The sequence below is a fragment of the Podarcis raffonei genome, chromosome 5 (assembly GCF_027172205.1).
Source record: "Podarcis raffonei isolate rPodRaf1 chromosome 5, rPodRaf1.pri, whole genome shotgun sequence".
Classification (NCBI taxonomy): Eukaryota; Metazoa; Chordata; class Lepidosauria; order Squamata; family Lacertidae; genus Podarcis; species Podarcis raffonei.
The window spans coordinates 86,636,763-86,656,280 of NC_070606.1; the positions used below are offsets into that span (position 1 = coordinate 86,636,763).

Consider the following 19,518-nt stretch of genomic DNA (forward strand, 5'->3'; position numbering starts at 1 on the left):
ATTCCTGAGATCTAAAAATCATTGATCCTCCACTTAATGATTGATGTTAAAATAATATAGGCTTGATATTGGAAAAACACCCAGTCTCCCTCCATTTGGGAATTGGTGTTAAAATGTTTGGACCTAGCTATAATGGAAAAAATGATGGAAGGTATCAAAGATTTGGGGGGAAAACAGATCATCAATATAGCAGACAAGTAGTTAAGTTGTATTGTTTATTGGAATAATAACTGTGGACATAATAAATGGGACAGAAGTCTTTGTTGTAGTAGCAAATAATGTAATGTTTAAATTTTAATTTTTCACAATAGATTTATTTATTTGTTTGGGTTTTAAAGGTAAGTGAGAATTGGACTGTTGCCTCACTGGGAACTGATGCTGCCTTGGGAACCTATGGTTGGTACTGCACATAAAGCAGGAATCAGCTTTTAGTGTATCAAATGTGAAAAGTTGGGAGCTCCAAGGCAACCATTCTACAATATTCAAAGTTAGATACTGAGTGGAGTGGAGTGATCTTACATGAGTATTGATTTGTTTGTACCATGGTTATAGATGACCTAAATCCAAGAAGTCCTGATATTGGTCTGAGCTGTGTTTCAGTCCATCTGAAGTAGCCCATGGATATAACATTAGGATTTTAGTCACATTCTAGGTTTAGCCTCCCATCTATTCCTAATGCAGATCTTTGAAGTTAGTGTTGAACTACATGTTCAGCAGAATCGCATGGTACCATTCTTGCTTGTGCCACATGTTTCTGCTAGTCATGAATATCAGCTTTTAGGGTCATGGTACTGAAATCAAATTGAACCACACTGTCACTGTACGGGTCCCGCCTGCTAAATTATTCCGGTTCAGATAAACCAAATCACAGAAATCTGACAAACCAAAGTCTCCATTCTTACTTACTAGATAAAATGGCTAAATGGATCAAACAAAATATCCAAAACGAACTCACCAAGATGCAAATTCCAACTGGTCAATATATTAAATTGTGGTTGAGTCATGTTGTGTCATACCATAGTTCACCAGGAAACAACTGAGACAAAACGAATGGAGAAGGTGACACGGGAAGTGAAGCACAAGTGTGCCAAAGTGCAAGAATATTTTGCTAAGTGAAACTGTGAATTAGTTTTATATAGGTGAAAATGGGGATGCTGGTCTGCACAGCCTGATCACTGGAGTTCTTTTTACCTCTGGAATATCCTCAGGGAAAATTTATGGCTCCTGCCTGAATAAACCTACCCATCTAGTCAATGTTTGCATTCACAAAATGAAAAACTGACTTGCTCTTTGCCAAATAACTTAATGGTCCTTAGTATGACTGCAACTGAGTATTTTCTTTGGCAGGGATGGGGAACCTGTGGCCCTTCAGATATTGTAGGACTCAGCTTCCTTCTCAACCCCAGTCCACGTGGCCAACGGTCATGGATAATGGAATTCCAACAACATCCAGAGGGTAACGTGTTTCCCATCCTTCTCCACCGGAAAGCAAAGAGGTCATAGACATATCCTCTGCCAAGAGAATCTTACTGCATTTCCTTATCAGATACCCACTTCATTGAGTGTGGGTTCCACTGAAACCATACTATTGCTGCAGCAGGAAGTGTCTTATGCAATGGGTTTCCTAGGCCCAGAAAACCTCAACAGGCTCAACTGGCCTATCAGAAGCAACATTCAGTGAAAGAGGCCTGTGAATGGTGGTTGTGAGATCAGAGACATGATGTTTTCCTTGATGTGATCTTCTGTTGATTCAGGATGAGCACTTGACAGAACCATCCTGAAGAACAGAAAGGTGTTTGAGTGAGTGAGTGAGTGAGTGAGTGATATGACTTCTGGAAACAGAAACCTTACGGGAAAAGATGGGTTTGAAATGAGAGCCGAAAGAAGCTACTGAATTTTAGCCCAAGGTTTAGCTTAGTGACAAAGAGTGGAACTGTCGGGTTTCCATTTCATCTACTCGGGCGAGTAGTCTAACTCGTCATTTGAAATCAGTGCATCCGAGTTCTGTTTGTGTTTGCCTTTGCTCTTTGATTTGCTACTTGTCCGACTGTTTTCCTTTGCTTCCGACATATGCTGGTAAGAGAAACCTTTGTCGTCGGCAGGATCCCAGTCCTGGTAGTTGTCATTCTCGGCGTAGGCCAAGCCATCGTCGACGGAGAAGGGGTCGACATCAACATCGTAGCGCTGGTATGTGCTCTGATGCAGCGCCTCTTCCCGAGCGGTGATCTCCAGTGTGCTGTTCCATATGCCATAGCCAAAATAAATCAGCAACCCTGCAGGAGAGGGGAGAGTTGGCTGGTAAAAATATTGTACTGTAGTCTGAATTAGGGTTGCCTTGTAGGCAATCCAACATGAAACGGTTCCAAGCCCTAATGAATCTATAAACACTGCTGCAGAATTTGAGTGGTTTATTATCTATAATTCACCATATGGGTTATATACTCTGTGGGATAGTTCCAAAACTATCTTGATTGTGCCGTTCCTTCTCCTTTTGCTGAGCTCTTTTTCTGAAAATACATTTTATTTACTAGATGTTTCAGTTGCAAAGCAAAACCCCCAGAAAAGGAAACATGTAGAATAATTACACAACCTGCTGTGCTATATTTTTGTTTTTCACCTGTAGGTTTTCATTGGCACACTATCGAAGCAGGATTTAGTAACAAAACAAACCACATCGCTGATTTTTTTTAAAATGAAGAAAAGGAGGATAAACGCAAAGAAAAAGATCTCTTGATTATGTTCTTCTGTGGCCTTTGCTTCCTCTCATTTCAATGGCAGACCAGCAGAGGCTGAGAAGGAGGAAAACAAGTTGAGGATAAGGAGCAGGGCAAGAGATGAGAGTCACATGCAAATATAGGAGTTGTATCCCATGTTGTGCCTCATGTTGATAGAAAGGGAACTTCTTTCCAGCCATGGAAAGGGAAGAAAGGCGTTTCCTCCATTTCCCCTTTCCCTCCTCAGTCTCCCATGCCACCTTCTTCACAGTTCCAAAGGGTCCCCCAGCCCTTTGGAGAAGGTTTTGGGGGGCATGTGGGTAAGGGGGTTGCAGAGGAAGTGGAAAATGACAAATCATATCCCTCCATATTCAGCTGGTGGAAGGCTCTGCTGTATCAAAGATTCTTCTGTTGAACAACAGAGGTTGCCAACGTGGCATTGCTGGACTACAACTCCCATCATCCTTGACCATTGGCCACTGCTGACTGGGGCTGATGGGAGGTGCAGTCCAACAACATCTAGATGGCACCTCACTGACTAACCGTATGTTAGCATGAGAAACTCCACAAAGGAAGGGTTTAAGAGCTACTGAATTTCTTTTTATGTAGTTATTCTATTCTGCTGTGAAATGGGATTCCCAGCGGTGACCCATCCAAACGAAGATTTAGTTAGGTGTAGTCACAGATGCTTCAAGCCATTCACTGGGTCCATGCTGATATTATATTGCCTTGTGCTGTCATGCCATAACTCACCAATCAATACTTCATAGATAGAACTTTTGAAAAGCCAAATGGGGGATGGGGTGGGAAACTTGTGACCCCCTAGAAGTTGGTGGACCATCTCTCATCCTCTGCAACCACCACGGTCTGTGGTCAGGGGTGATGGGAGCTGACGTCCAGCAACATCTGGAGGGCCACCATTTCCCCACATCTGCTCTAAGAAGAGGTTTCCATTCTCCAAACCAATGAAGGTTGGTTGGAATTAAGCACTCTGACATACTCTTGGTGGTCTCTTCAGTGGAATTATCCCATATTGCCAGGGATTGGCTGGATGACAAGGAGTAGTAGGAGTTGCCAGCCAGGGAACCTCTGAGGGAAATTGCAGAGGAGGAAGGTTCAGAGCCTGGGAATTGGTGGTGGTCAGAGGGAGAAGATTGGGGGGAGGAGTTGCATGCTGAGGGGACAACAGGGTTTTATGAGCTGGAGGAACCTGTGACAGGGTGCAGTTCAGACTCCGAGGCTGAAGCAGAGGTCAAGAGACTGCTGAAGAATCCAGGGAGTCTCCATCTCCTGCTCTGCTAGCTCCCCTCCCCACCCCTGTCTCCAAGAATGAGCAGGATAATGAGAAGAGTGGAACAGAGGTCAAAGGTGGGCAGATACTGTTATGTACTGAAGCCCACAACTTAACAGATACAGTTTGAGACTGCTTGGGAAACATCCAGGAGAGGAGGAGTCTTAGAAGGAGTGGAAGGCAGAGACCTTCAGTCCTGGCAACTGCTCTATAGGGGCAAGACCTACTGGGAATTGTTGTTGAGTTGTATGCCATTTCCTTGAATAAAGTGTTAACTTCACTGACAACTGTCTCTGCTTCTTTGTGCTGACCTGCATCTGACCCTGACACATGCACTGTCCCCAAACCTTCATCCCCCACGTTTAGAACTTACCCACAAAACACCAGACAGCAAACCGGATCCAGGTGATCCTTGAAAGTTTCAGCATGAGATAGATGTTCACAAGCATAGCGAAGGCTGGGACAAAAGGCAGGCAAGGAGCCATATAAGGGAGCTTTTTGGGGTTTTCTGGCTGCTGGAGGATGACGAACACCAACACAATGATCAGCAGGACCATCAGGACCACCAGAAGAATTGCCCACCAACTTTGTTCATAGAGGTAGTCCACCCCAAAAATGAGGAAAGAGCAGAAGATGAACATTAGGACAAACAGCAAGAGCACACAAGTGGTGACAGTCTGGCCAGTAGCTGCAGTGGGTCGATCCATTTTCCCAGGAAGTCCCAGGTGGATCCTCATCGTGTAGTATCGTGGTCCTATGAGTTTCTTTAGCTTGATGAGGTAGATGTTCTCAGACTCATCTGCCTCTATTCCAGAAGCCATGTCGACCGTGCCATAGTTGGGGTGGTTGACGTTGTAAGCGGATTTGTCCGATTTCCCAATGAGCATCTCGTTGTCACCCAAGGAAGGCAGGTTCTTAGCGCCGCAAGTGTTGGTGGGCGGGCCTGCAAACTCCTCCCCTTCGCTGACCGGAGAGCAGACTTCCTTCTCGCAGTCTGCTATGATCCCTTCCTTCTTCTTAGTGTGCTCTTCAGAGAGGAATTTGACGAAGCCGTCAATGTCGCTTTCGGGTTGGTACCGAAGAAGCAGGACGCACACGGAGACCAAAGTGTAGGCGAGCAACGTGCCGATGGACATCATCTCTATCAGGTCCCTCAGGCTCACTAACAAGGAGAGCAGGGCTGCGAGAAACCCTGAGACAATGCAGGCGACGACGGGAGTCTCTGTGTAAGAACTTACATGGGCCAAGAATCTAGACGTGAAAGAGTTAAAATTAGCATAAACACCATAAACTCCCTATTATTGACTTTTAGGACAAAGGAAGAGAACCTGTGGCCCATCGTATGTTTGTTTCTTTATTTTATTTTATTTTATTTATTCCATAAAATTTACACACTGCTTGATGGTAATAAGAAACTTTAAGGAAGGTTTACGGAAAGATAAAACAAGAAAACCAAGAAAAATCTACAATCCTACTTCAAAACATGCAAAAGTTAAAATACTAAAGCAGATGAAAATCACCTCAGCTTTCTAAGCTTGTCTAAACACGGCCAAAAAGCAGATGCCAAAAAGAGTACAGAGTATCTCACAAATACGGGCATCTGTAGTAGTATCACAAATTCTGCCAATCAAAGCGGTTGAATGGGCAAATGTAATGTAAGGTGATCTCATAGGTAAACTGCTCCCTGTTAAGGGCTTTATATGCCATCTTGGCTGTGTGTCCTGGAAGACCTGCCCCCTTCCTTGCTGGCCTTTTCCTACCTGCCTTGGGAGCGTGGGGCCCTGACTGACTCCAATTACAAAAACTGAGGCTGCTGAACAGACTCTTGGGCTGGGGTATTGCTTTGGGGTGGTTGTTGTTTCTTTTTTTGGTTGCAATTATTGATGTTATTGTTATTATTTTCATCTTCATTTTTAGATCTTATAACAGTTTATGTGGAAATTGGGATGCAGGTGGCGTTGTGGGTTAAACCATAGAGCCTAGGACTTGCCGATCAGAAGGTCGGCGGTTCGAATCCCCGCGACGGGGTGAGCTCCCATTCCTCGGTCCCAGCTCCTGCCCACCTAGCAGTTCGAAAGCACCTCAAAGTGCAAGTAGATAAATAGGTACCGCTCCAGCGGGAAAGTAAACGACGTTTCCGTGCGCTGCTCTGGTTCGCCAGAAGCGGCTTAGTCATGCTGGCCACATGACCCGGAAGCTGTACGCCGGCTCCCTCGGCCAATAAAGCGAGATGAGCGCCGCAACCCCAGAGTCAGCCATGACTGGACCTAATGGTCAGGGGTGCCTTTACCTTTACTATGTGGAAACTGTTATGTTATGGTTGTTTACTTTTTGGTGTGTTGTATTTCTGCTTGTAATTATGTAAATCTTTTCATGTCCTAAGCCACCTTGAGCATGGTTTTAACTATGGAAAGGCAGCATGCACATTAAATGATGATGATATGCTAGTAGTAACACCTTGAACTTAGCCGGGTAGCAAACTGGTAACCAGTGCAGATCTCTGAGCCCAGGTGTTGTATGCTGACAAGGCCTCACTTTGTTGTAGCATTCTGCACTACATAACTGCATAACTGCAGCTTCTGGACCAAATGCGAGGGATGTGCCATATAGAGTGCGTGTAGGTAGACTAAAATCCCCATCATTAATTACTGTCCATGCTGACTAGCTGATGGGAGTCTGAACCACCTGGTATAACAGAAGCAACCACTGTGTTGCCTTCAAGCTATTGTTGAACTCCCACCAGCCCTGACTATTAGCCATGCTGGCTGGAGGGTTGATGGCTAATGGAGCCCAACAACTTCTGGCTAGCCCTGGCAAGGTCTTCCAAGGCCCCTTCTCCAACTGCCTCTGATGACATGGGACTTACCTGAAGAGAAGCCCATCGCCAGCCATAGCATAAATGATCCGAGGCATAGGGAAGAGGGAGCCCAGCAAGCTCACTGTCAACCCAGCCACAGACCCGATGGCAACAATGAACTTGGCAGTGTAGAATCGGTGGGCTGCAAACATCTCCATCAGGGGCGATTCGGTATCAATGTCGGTGTATGGCACCATCAGAGTCAAGATTATGCTCACCTGTTGAGTGGGAAGAGTGAAGGTGATGTACGGTTAGAAGTGGCACGGGGTTTACTTATTCATTTATTTTGGGTGCCCCATTGTAGTTCTCTGGGCAACTCACTCCTTTTGTTTACTACCACCCTTCACCAATTGATCCCAGGGCCAGTTTAAAAATGGAATCATAAAAATAGAATAGATAAAACAGCAATATAATCACACACACACACATGTATGTGTACACACCCACACCCAAACACCAGCAGTACAGGAGAAAGAGGCAGCATCCTATTTTTCTGGACATAATGAAAAGAAAACCAAAACCCAAAGCAATCGTACATTTCGTTCGCAAATGCAGAGCTCCAGCTTCATTTGATTGAAAGAAGCTGCTAAGATCTCATGGAATGTTTATGAATATTCCATTAGTTCAGAAGTTTGTAAAAGGGATAGAGGGAGCTCTTATGGAAGGTTGCAGAGGAGCCAGGAAGCAGCACTATGACAACAGTAGTTAACTGTTAGGCTGAGTGTGTGCCTGGCATGTGTAGGAGTGCTATGTGATCCGGGGGTGTGAGTAGTATGCACATTGTGCATAAATTGTGTGTGTGTGTAAAAGAGAGAGAGAATGTGAATGAAGAATGGGCACAGAAAAGATGACCAACCGCAAACCCATCAGCAGGGTTCGCCCAATACATTTTGTTGCTGGAGATGAAGGAAAAGATGCCCCCACCCACTGCATTCCATGTACAGATTGGCAGGTGAATTTTACCTTGACTCTGGCAATGGGGCAGCATCATCCACTACACCTGAGGGCCACAGGAGTGTGTGTGTACAGGGCAGACTGTGTGGCCCAAATAGCTCTGTCCTCCAGCATCTACTGGCGGAGGCAGCTGCCTCGCTCTCCCTAATGGTACGACCAATTCTACAGTCCACATGGACAAGCAACCATGAGCCTGGATCAGAAGCTTGTCTTCCTATATACATAAAAATGAAAGGTTGTCTTCACACCAAGGTTCGTGCGGCCATCAATAGGCAGCCAGGCCAACCCCAGCGTGACAACGATGCTCGGCAAATGAGCAAGCAAGCAGAGCAGGTGGCACAGGTGATCTGTGAATGGAGGAAGGGGAGGCGCGGTGTGCCAAGGTTTCTTCCCCCCTTTTAAGCTCAAATAAACACTTTTGTATTGCCACATAGTTCAGACGTTCCTCAGCTTGCACCTTACATTCTCAGCCACCACGTTACACCTTCCTGCAAAACGTAGAATTGTACGGAGCGCTTACTTACGGACACATAGGCGGTCAGGCACGTGACAAGTGAAGCAGTGATGGCATAAGGGATGGAAGTGTTGGGACTCTTTGCTTCTTCTCCAGTGGTGGCAATGATGTCAAATCCAATGAAGGCGTAGAAGCAGGTGGCTGCACCTTGTAGCACCTGCATGACCAATAGACTCACGTTAGACTGATCGAGGCTTCCAAGTCATATCCATTTATCTGGAACTAACAATGCCTTCTTACGTTCCTAATGACAACCTGCACACTTCTTTACAGCTGTTAATGGTGCAGGAGTTCCATATTCTTTTGCATGTGACCACCCTACTTTTTTGCCGGGACGCGGGTGGCGCTGTGGGTAAAACCTCAGTGCCTAGGACTTGCCTATCGTATGGTCGGCGGTTCGAATCCCTGCGGTGGGGTGAGCTCCCGTCATTCAGTCCCAGCTCCTGCCCACCTAGCAGTTCGAAAGCACCCTTAAGTGCAAGTAGATAAATAGGTACCGCTTTCTAGCGGGAAGGTAAACGGCGTTTCCGTGTGCTGCAATGGTGCTGGCTCGCCAGAGCAGCTTCGTCACGCTGGCCACGTGACCTGGAAGTGTCCTCGGACGGCACCGGCTCACGGCCTCTAGAGCGAGATGAGCACGCAACCCCAGAGTTGGACACGACTGGCCCGTACGGGCAGGGGTACCTTTACCTTTACCTTTTTACCCTACTTTTATGACACCCCAAATCAGCTGCCCGAGGTGGCTGCCTCATCCTGCCTCAAGGTAGGCAGAGCCCTGACTGGCAATTCAAGTAGGTAGCAAAGAAAGAGAAAATAGAAGGGAATAGGTTAGCCCAGGGGCAACCAATGCAGCACATTCCAGATGCTGTTGGGGGAGACCCACTTTAACACACTGGTGCCTGTTTAGATACAGTTGAAAGCAAAGGGGTTTGTCGTCCCATTGCTTATAATGGTGTGCATAGCCTGATCCTAAGCATCAGAAATAAGTCCCACTGAGTTTAGTAGTGTTAATGCTCAAGCAAGCATGCATAAGACTACAGCCATGCAGTGCAATCCTGGCCATGTTTAGGGACGTCAGTCCCACCATGTCCGATTAATAGGGCATAATCCCAGAAAAGTGTGCACAAGATTGTAGCCATAGGCATATATACTTCCTTTTAGATTGCACCCACTGTCATCATGCTTTTCACCCATGTCATTTTTTGTTCTCAGCAAACCATTTACCTGCCTGTTGGTGCTGTGCGTTTTATTATATGCTGCTTATGGGATCAATTGTAATTAGCCTTTAAGTCATCAGCTCTCCAGAGAGCGCGATAATTGTGTTTATGCATTGTTAATTTCACTCGGTTGAGCAATTCTGTTTTAGCCACCTTTAATTTTGCCAGCTGGAGAGTGAAGTGGTGTTTTGTTTTGTTTTGAACTTGAATGAAAATCTGGAACACACTTTGGGGGTGGTATTTATTTCAAACGGACTAGTAAAAGAAAGGAATGTTGATTAAGCAATGGGCTAGAAGCCACAATGGCTATGTTTGACCTCTACCTCTGGAACCACAGGTGGGCAGAAGGCTGTTACACTCATGCCCTACTTGTGAACTTCTCACAGGCATCTGGTTGGCTACTGTGACAACAGGATGCTGGACTAGAAGGGCCACTCCATCAGTCTCATGTTCTTAGGTATCTAGGTTCAAGGTACCAATGGAGGTTCAATGGAGGTTCAAGGAAATCTTAAGGAAGACATCCAGAAATCTGTCTTGGAAGTGGAGATTGGAGATTTACATCATGGTTTGGTACAGCAGAGGTGGGGGAACTGTGAGCATCTTATGATAGATATCATTTTTATTAAATCTCCAAAAATATTCCAAAACATTTACTGTCACACACACACAAAATTCAACATAATTTTCTTCTTGACTTCCCACCCCTCCTTTCCCGATGCTTGTATTTTTACTTCTTTTTAGGGAAGCTGTGAGCTTCCATATGTGCTTAGACTTCAGTTCCCATCAGTCCCAGTCATGGGGCCAAGGATGATGGAATTTGCAGTCCCACAAGATAAGGAGAGCTATTAGTTATGTTATTGTTGAGTATCGTAGTCATTATTGAGATGACACAAGGAGTCAGGCCATGTAGACAAGAGGAGGTTGTATCCAGTGCTGCAGATTCACCACTGCAGGAGATTTCCTCAACAGAACTCCCACCATTTCTCTTCTGCAGTCCCCTCCAGACCTGAATATCTGCTCCAGAAGGGATGCATGGGGAGAGGGGAGGGAAGAGAAATCCCATTGCTTGAGCCACTTGTACAGCATTGGATACAACCCAGGATCCTTGTATGAAAGGGGTGCCTGCTGTGGATTTCTCCTTGGCAATAATAAAAATGGAGATCCATGTAATATGATGCCTTTAAACACTTATCCTTTGGTTGCCAGGCTTTTAGGCTGATAATGGCCGAATTCTTTATCGAAATCACTCACCCCCGACCATCCAAATGGCAGGAACTGCCCTTCTTCCCAATATTCTCCATTGACATAGAAGAGTCCAGCAATCATGATAAAGAGCCACACCACCAAGTTAATCACGTTGAGGACGTTGTTAAATCCCACAGAGTTCTTCACTCCCAAAGCGACAATGATCGTTACAATGACAGCAATGAGCAAAGCCAGCAAATCTGGGTAAGATTCTTCTCCTTTACCTATGAGAAGAAAACAGAGGTATATATGGAACTTTGGAAATATAGCAGAGACAAAGGAAAGGCAAATAAACCATCTTCTGGTTTGGTTGGTTTCAGAAATCCTTCTACACTTAGTATTCATGGCACAGCAGACATGCTATGTCAACTCTTTCTCATAGGAGCATCGGCATGGCATTGCCATCAAATGGTTTTGTTCCTGTGTCTTCTCTGCTGTTCTTTTCTGTTTTCTTTTCAGAGCACAGAAAATCTGACTTGTTCCCTAAACAATGGAAAAGCAGAACCGTCTCCAGAACTGTAGGAAACTTGAGCACCACCTGTTCTATTTCTTATGGCATTTGCAGCGACATATTGGGCAGCTGAGCACATTGTCACACATGGACACCTCTGTGCATCTTCACCTTTCGGTGCTAATCTGCAATTTTTTTTGCATACAGTATATATTTAATGAAAACAAAACAAAACATTTGTTTGCATTTCATAGTGCTTAAAGATAAGGGTGGGGTGTTTTCTTTAGTGCAAATATTTTTTTTGATTCCCTTCTCTTGAAAGGAAGCCATCTTTATAACCCTGCATTTATCTCCATGGTGGTTTTTTCCTCTTGTTTAGTTTTTAATGCTCTTAAAAAGCAAATGCACAATAGTGCTGAAATTTTAAAAGCGCCTTAAACACAAGTGTTGGAAATGTCCGAAAGGTGGGTTTCAGTATGGTGGTCCCTGCTCTGCTTATATCAAGTTCAATGGCAGCAGTTGGTCAAGGTTTAGTAAGGTCCCCCAAGTAAGGTCCCCCAGGGTCCTGACCCTGCTACCTAGTCACTCACCATTCCCTTGTTGGACCCAGGACCAGATGTATTTTAGCTGCGGTGTGTGACTGCTGCTCTTGAATATGGCCTGGCCTTGCTGTGGCTCAGGGAAGGAGTTGCCACTAAGTTTTTCTGTGGCAGCTGGAAAGCTTTTTAAACCTAGATGCACATTTCCCTAAGCTTGGGGACTGGAAATGTTGAATCAATGCACACAATATTTCAATTTCAACCATCTTGGTGCGTTGCGATTTCCATTCAGAATCCCCTGGCCTCTTGGAGCCTAACTTACATGATCAGGCAAAGACAAGAGTCACAATCCGGGATAATCCTTACCCAGCCCATTCAAAGTCCCAACAGTGTCAATCATCCAGCGACTGATGGTGTGATTGGCCAGGGAGTCGAACATGCTGCTTAGAGCACTGGCGCCTGCTGCTGTGCCGATCAGATACTCCAGGATTAGGTTCCATCCGATGAAAAATGCCACAAACTCTCCCACCGTGACGTAGCTGTAAGTGTAGGCAGAGCCAGTGGTTTTTGGAACTCGCACGCCAAACTCGGCATAGCAAACCCCTGGACAGAGACACAGGAAATGCGGCTAAGGAAAAGTAATCTGTTATAAGCTGGCGTCAGAACAAGAAAATGGTTGAGCTCTTGTGAAGGAATATCCAAGCCCTTAAAGGTTTGTCCCTTTCAGAGTTCCTCTCTTTGTCCAAAGAGTCCTTTCTCTATTAGAGAAGTGGGCAAGATATGTACAGTGGTACCTCGGGTTAAGTACTTAATTCTTTCTGGAGGTCCGTACTTAACCTGAAACTGTTCTTAACCTGAAGCGCCACTTTAGCTAATGGGGCTTCCAGCTGCTGCCATGCCGCCGGAGCCCGATTTCTGTTCTCATCCTGAAGCATAATTCTTAACCTGAAGCACTATTTCTGGGTTAGCGGAGTCTGTAACCTGAAGCGTATGTAACCTGAAGCGTATGTAACCCGAGGTACCACTGTATACATCTTTCTCTCTAAATCCACAGGAAGAGGCTTGGGGTGCTAAATCGGTCTAGCCTTTGTGGATTTGGCACGGCACCATTATTCTTGCTTGCCCTGCCCTTCCTGGCAGTGATAAGCATCAACTGCTCATCTACTAGGCTAGGGTTTCTCAAACTTGGGTCTCCAGCTGTTTTTGGACTACTACTCCCATCATCCTTAGCTAGCAGGACCAGTGGTCAGGGATGGTGGGAACTGTAGTCCAAAAACAGCTGAAGACCCAAGTTTGGGAAACCCTTTCCTAGGCCATGGCTGGGGAATATGTGACTCTCCAGATGCTGCTGGACTCAAGTTCCAACCCTCCCCCCACCACGCCTTGAACCATAAACAAACCTCTTCAAATCAAATTAGAAGTTGTTTCCATGATTTGCCTAGCCCAAAAGATGTGCCTCACCTATGTGCTATGCCATAAGGGTCATGCTACATGTTTAGTAGCGGGTGTTTAGGACACGGGTGGCACTGTGGGTTAAACCTATACAGCTTGGGACCAGGATACCCAACAGCTCATCTCACCGCTTAAATGCTTAACTGAACACTGAGCACTGCAGGTGGGAGCCTCCTGCGCAGACCACCTTATGGTCAGGAGGTCCTTTCCATATGATGCAGGAATCAGGCCTTTAGTGTAGCAACACCTACCCTTTGGAAGTCCTCCTGTTAGATATCAGGAAAGAGTGAATTCCATCAGCCTGGAGAGCTCAGTTGGTTAGAGTGTGGTGCTGATAATGCCAAGATTGCAGGTTTGATTCCTGTATGGGACAACTGCATATTCTTGTACTGCAGGGGGTTGGATATAGATGATCCCCAAGGCTCCATCCAACTCTCCAATTCTATTATCTTTTTGGTATCTATTAAAGACCTTCCTTTTCAAACAAGCCTACACACACAAACACACACACACACACACACACTGTTTCCATATTGGACTTTAAATTGCTTTCATTTATATTTTCATTGTTGGTGTTTTCATTGAATCGTTTCAGGGTGTTTTACGGGAAATAATTGAGTAACAAAACAAATAAAACGAATTACTGAAAGCACCAATAAAACCCATCTTTTCTAACCAGTCCCTCCTGCCGTTTATAGCCGCAGACTCATTGCTGGTTCAGGTTTGTGCCTCCTCCTCTGTTCTGATAGCGAGACAGACTGTTATTAACATCACTTGGATCAATGGGAACAACACTAACCCCAGTGGTCAATAATACCCTGTAATTGAAATGTGTGTGCCCACCTCTGCTCTTTCATTCTGGAGTATGATAAGCAGGTAGGAAGGATACAATTTCTAGCCAATTCCATTCTGTTGTAGGAGCATTCATTGGTTCCTCCCACCCCCCCGCCCTGGCCTTCTGTTTGATTTCACAGTCAATTCCTAAAGTGTATACTGTCGCATGGTTGTTATGCTGTCAGAACTTCTAGTATGCTGTAAAGAATATGAATGATTCAAAGCTACCATGAACAGGCCCAGCCTCTTCATTTACAGAGCAACAAATGGCGCTTGTGTGCAGGCGCACGCACGCACACACACACACATGGTCAATGGATGGAGAAATCGGTCCATTTCCATTTCACATTTTTCCAATTCAATTCATACATCAGTTTGTGATTTTTTGAAAAAGTCCTCATGAAAATTCACCTGCATTTTACGGAGCGTTTTCCCGAATATATAAATTTCTGTATGTGATTTTGCTTATTTTTATAAGTGGTTTCCCCCGCATATGGATTTTTGTATATATATTTTCATATTATATTGAGAAGTGTGAATTAGGTAGGCTTGTGTTAAAATTTAATTTCTCTACCCCAGTACTGATCAAATTATTTTGGCACCTGGCATAGTAAGCCCCATGAGCTTACTAGCATGTGAAAAGGATCCAGGGGTCTTAGTAGACCACAAGCTTAACATGAGTCAACAGTGTGATGCAGCGGCAGCAGCAAAAAAGCTAATGCTATTCTAGGCTGCATCAACAGAAGGATAGTATCCAGATCAATTTCTCCTAAGAGGCACATTTTTGTATGCAATTCTGCCCAATGTATGCATTACTGCAAAGCAAATTTCCCCAATGCAATGCATTTTTATGCACGTTTTCACTCTAATTTATGCATTTTGTACACATTACTCGGCTGGAGTACTGCCGCTGCAAAATCTGGAGAAGCAAAAATGTTGACAGATCGCTGGGTTTCATTTCTCGTATTGTTTTGGAAACTGAGAAGTTTGCCTTTGAATGAACACTGAATCAAATTTCTCCCCTATCTGTCCTTCTGAGTTTGCATCCAGCCTGACATCTTGAGAAGATGATTCAAATGACTGTCATTTTCACATTGCCCCAGTTTTCCCACTAAGTCCAGTGAATGTGCTAAATGGCACATGAAGGCGCAGGCTGATGATATTAAGTGCTCTTTTTATTGAAGGCCCTCTATATGTCATACACTTTCATATGCACTTGGATAATGAAAGCTTTCAAGGGGATATCTGAGACTTTTATTTCTACCATGTAGACCAGGAACAAGGAAGAATGAGGTGGGGGAGGAACCAATCCGAATTCCTCTCCCCCTTCCCCGCCGGCAGACCCCTCAACCATTGACTTGCATATAAAGTAATTATTCAAAGCTGATTAAAAATGCATGCAAGCTGCACACACAAGAGACCAGAGAATAAGTACATGCCTGAAAGATTGATGAAACAGATGCCTTGATGAATACAGGTATTCTATTCCAGGCTTTGACTTGAAAAACCATAACGAAGCTGGTGGATAACTTTAGCCCACAGGCAGGCAGGCAGGCAAGGTTTGTGTTTGATGTGCATAATGAGAGCCCGCCAAGTGTCCCTATATTCCAGGGACAGTCCTAGATTTGCAGAAGCCGTCCCAGTTTCTGATTTGATTCCAGAACGTCCTGCTTTTCCTGTTTTCATCGGAGAAATGTTGGAGGGCTTGCATAGTGGTAACTAATCGGCTATCTCATTAGTATGCCAAGGTAACTCGAGCTCCCGTTATAATTTTCATATGGAACATTAGCAGAATTTCCTGTGCCTTGGTTATTCAGAGAGGCTCATTCGTGCACAAAACCACACACACACACAGGAAAAGCAGGAAGCATCTCGGCGGGGGAAGATAACAAAGGAGAAACCATCTCAAAGAGGCTGGAGAGTAATGCAGTTTTTATTCATGCCCAGTGCATTTCAGCAGGCAATCCTCCTGGGCTTTTCTACAAAAATATAGGACAGCGGTGAATAAACATTGGGTGTTGGGTGGCGCTGTGGGTTAAACCACAGAGCCTAGGACTTGCTGATCAGAAGGTCGGCGGTTCGAATCCCCGCAATGGGGTGAGCTCCCTTTGCTCGGTCCCTGCTCCTGCCAACCTAGCAGTTCGAAAGCACGTCAAAGTGCAAGTAGATAAATAGGTACCACTCCAGCAGGAAGGTAAACGGTGTTTCCGTGCGCTGCTCTGGTTTACCAGAAGTGGCTTAGTCATGCTGGCCACATGACCCGGAAACTGTATGCCGGCTCACTCGGCCAATAAAGTGAGATGAGCGCCGCAACCCCAGAGTCGGTCACAACTGGACTTAATGGTCAGGGGTCCCTTTACCTTTAAGACAGGTGGCAGCAGGTGTACAGTCTGAATGGTTTCCTCTGGGTGGCATACAGTCACAGAACTGTAGAGTTGGAAGGGACCCTAAGGGTCATTTAGTCCAACCTGCTGCAATGCAGGAATCTCAGCTAAAGCATCCATGACACATGGCCACCCAACCTCTGCTTAAAAACCTCCAAGGAAGGAGAAGTCCACCACCTCCCAAGGGAGACTGTTCCACTGTCGAACAACTCTTACGGTCAGAAAGCTCTTCCTGATGTTTGGTTGGAATCTCCTGTCTTGTAACTTGAAGCCGTTGGTTCAAGTCTTACCCTCCAGAGGAGGAGAAAACAAACTGGCTCCATCTTCCATCTGACAATGTGTCCTAAGATGCCAATTTAAAAGTGGCCTTGCGGATGCAGCAGAAGTAGGGAAGAAGAAGGTGCAAGGTGCCGACACTGGGCTGGAGCAGTTGGGCAAATGACCCAGTGTCCTTCAACCCAGTGTTGAAGGAGTTAAGGAGAGAGGGAGTCAACAAGGCTATCCTCAGTGATGCCCACCTTCCACACCTGTCACCCTAGTAAGTATTCAGCTATGATTACCAGAGGGACGCGGGTAGTGCTGTGGGTTAAACCACAGAGCCTAGGGCTTGCCAATCAGAAGGTCAGCGGTTCGAATCCCTGCAACGGGGTGAGCTCCCGTTGCTCAGTCCCAGCTCCTGCCAACCTAGCAGTTCGAAAGCACATTAAAGTGCAAGTAGATAAATAGGTACTGCTCTGGCGGGAAGGGAAACGGAATTTCTGTGCGCTGCTCTGGTTTGCCAGAAGCGGCTTAGTCAAGCTGGCCACATGACCTGGAAGCTGTACGCCGGCTCCCTCGGCCAATAAAGCGAGATGAGTGCTGCAACCCCAGAGTCGGCCACGACTGGACCTAATGGTCAGGGGTCCCTTTACCTTTACCTATGATTACCAGGGTCACAAATGCCAGCAGCCAGTAGCCACCAGCCATTAAGGCCATTTAGCTAGTAATAAACCAGCAACTTCTAAAATTGTGTTGGAAAATTGTGTTGGAACGAGGTGGATGGGTGGAATTGTGCTGCCTGCCATTAATAATGTCTCTAATGGAGCCAATCTAATGTTTTGTGAGCTTCGTTACCCAATGTGTTTCTTTTAGCAAAGTAAAAATATGTTTTGGTCTCTCTTGGATGGCGACAAGTGCCGTTTCCTTTATTTTCTGCAGGAAAACAACACAGATCTAATGCATTCCTGATACCTTGAGGCCAGATGTATCTGCCAGAAACCCAATTATTTTGCATCTGAATCAATTTGTGTATGTGACAGGAATACAGCTTCCTGTTTATTGGCCTATTAAACATTCATGCAGGAAGCCAAGAGCTGGTCCCGATTTTTTACAAAATGACCAGAGCTTCTAGCAAAAGGACCTAACATGACTTTGCAAGATTTTTTCAAATTAGGATTAGATTTGCCCAATCTGGCATGGCTGTAGATTTTAAAAATAAGATAAAGTAGAATGAAATAGACCTACAAAGCAGATGATTGGAAATGGATCTATGGGTAATATTTATTTATTTTATGTCTCAGCTCCTAAATAGTGTAACAAAATCTTTGCTGGCATGATAATATGCTTGATGGTATCGTTCAGGAACAAATAAACACAGCTGGATAGTTAGGGCTTTCATAAGACTGGCTATAATTTCCTATTTATAGCATCTTCTGCTGCTTCTTCTTAATAATAAAATCCCCTTTTCTTCAGTTCCATAGCAATGCAGTCCTAGCCATGTCAACTCCGAAGCAAGATCTACTGAATTTAATGGTACTTTTTCGATGGTGAATATGTTGGAGACTGCTATTCTATACACGCGTGTACCTTGGGATAAGTCCCATTGAATTCAGTTGGACTTATTTTCGAGTTGACATGGCTAGGGACTCCGCTAGACTGGTAAAGAAAGTGTTTTATATGCGTTGTATATGCAATATAACACCGTGTCACTAGATGGCGCTATTGAGTCCCGTCTTTCCCTACAGGATTTCCCTGTACGAGTTTACAACGTGTTTAACTGAAACACTTCTTTGATGTGTCTAGATCCAGCCTAGGATTGCATGAGGGACAATAGGTGCCTCTTTTTTGCCATACAATTTATACACCGCTTGATTGTAAAAACAAACAAACCTCAAAGCGGTTTACAAAAAGACAAAACAATAAAATCAAGAAAAATTCTCAACCCTGCTTTACAACATACATGAGTTGAATTACTAAAGCAGTTTAACATTACCTCACTTTCCTAAGCATCTGGGCAGGCTTCTCTAAGCGGGAATAAGTTTTAGCAGGCACCAAAAAGAGGGCGGTGAAGGTGGCTGCTTTATCTCAATTGGCAGGGAGTTCCAAAGGACAGGTGCTGCCACACCAAACAAATGGGTTCTTACAGATAATAATAATAATAATAATAATAATAATAATAATAATAATAATAATTTTTATTTATACCCCGCCCTCCCCAGCCAAGGCCGGGCTCAGGGCGGCTAACAAGCAATAATAAAAACAAGTTGAATGAATACAACTTAAAAACAAATTTAAAATACAACATTAAAATATTAAAATGCAGCCTCATCACAGGAGGAGAAAGGAAAAAGAAAAGAAAGAGGGGTAGGGAATCAAATTGGCTCCAAGCCAAAGGCCAGGCGGAACAACTCTGTCTTACAGGCCCTGTGGAAAGAAATCAGATCCTGCAGGGCCCTGGTCTCATGAGGCAGAGCATTCCACCAGGCTGGAGCCAGTGCTGAAAAGGCCCTGGCTCTGGTTGAAGCTAATCTAACTTCCTTAGGGCCTGGGACCACTAGGGTGTTGCTATTTATGGATCTTGAGGTAGGGCATACTGGGAGAGGCGGTCCCGTAGGTACGAGGGTCCTAGGCTGTGAAGGGCTTTAAAGGTCAAAACCAGCACCTTAAATCTGACCCTGTACTCCACCGGGAGCCAGTGCAGCTGGAAAAGCACTGGGTGAATATGCTCCCATGGCAGAGACACCGTGAGGAGCCTCGCTGCAGCATTCTGCACCCTCTGGAGTTTCTGGGGCAGCTTCAAGGGCAGCC

At 45.1% G+C, this 19,518-nt stretch overlaps 1 protein-coding gene across 2 annotated transcripts in view; it reads right to left on the minus strand.

Annotated features, from left to right (window-relative positions):
* Positions 1-201: 201 nt before the first annotated feature.
* SLC7A14 (solute carrier family 7 member 14) overlaps positions 202-19,518 on the minus strand; it is a 50,560-nt gene continuing 31,243 nt past the window's right edge. For both annotated transcript variants that reach the window (XM_053390538.1, XM_053390539.1), the window contains exons 3-8: positions 12,149-12,385; positions 10,799-11,016; positions 8,341-8,487; positions 6,872-7,080; positions 4,379-5,256; positions 202-2,273 (exon numbers count right to left, since the gene is read on the minus strand). In XM_053390538.1, the coding sequence (XP_053246513.1) occupies positions 1,954-2,273; positions 4,379-5,256; positions 6,872-7,080; positions 8,341-8,487; positions 10,799-11,016; positions 12,149-12,385 (2,009 nt within the window). In that variant the 3' untranslated portion in view covers positions 202-1,953. The remainder of the gene's footprint in view (positions 2,274-4,378; positions 5,257-6,871; positions 7,081-8,340; positions 8,488-10,798; positions 11,017-12,148; positions 12,386-19,518) is intronic.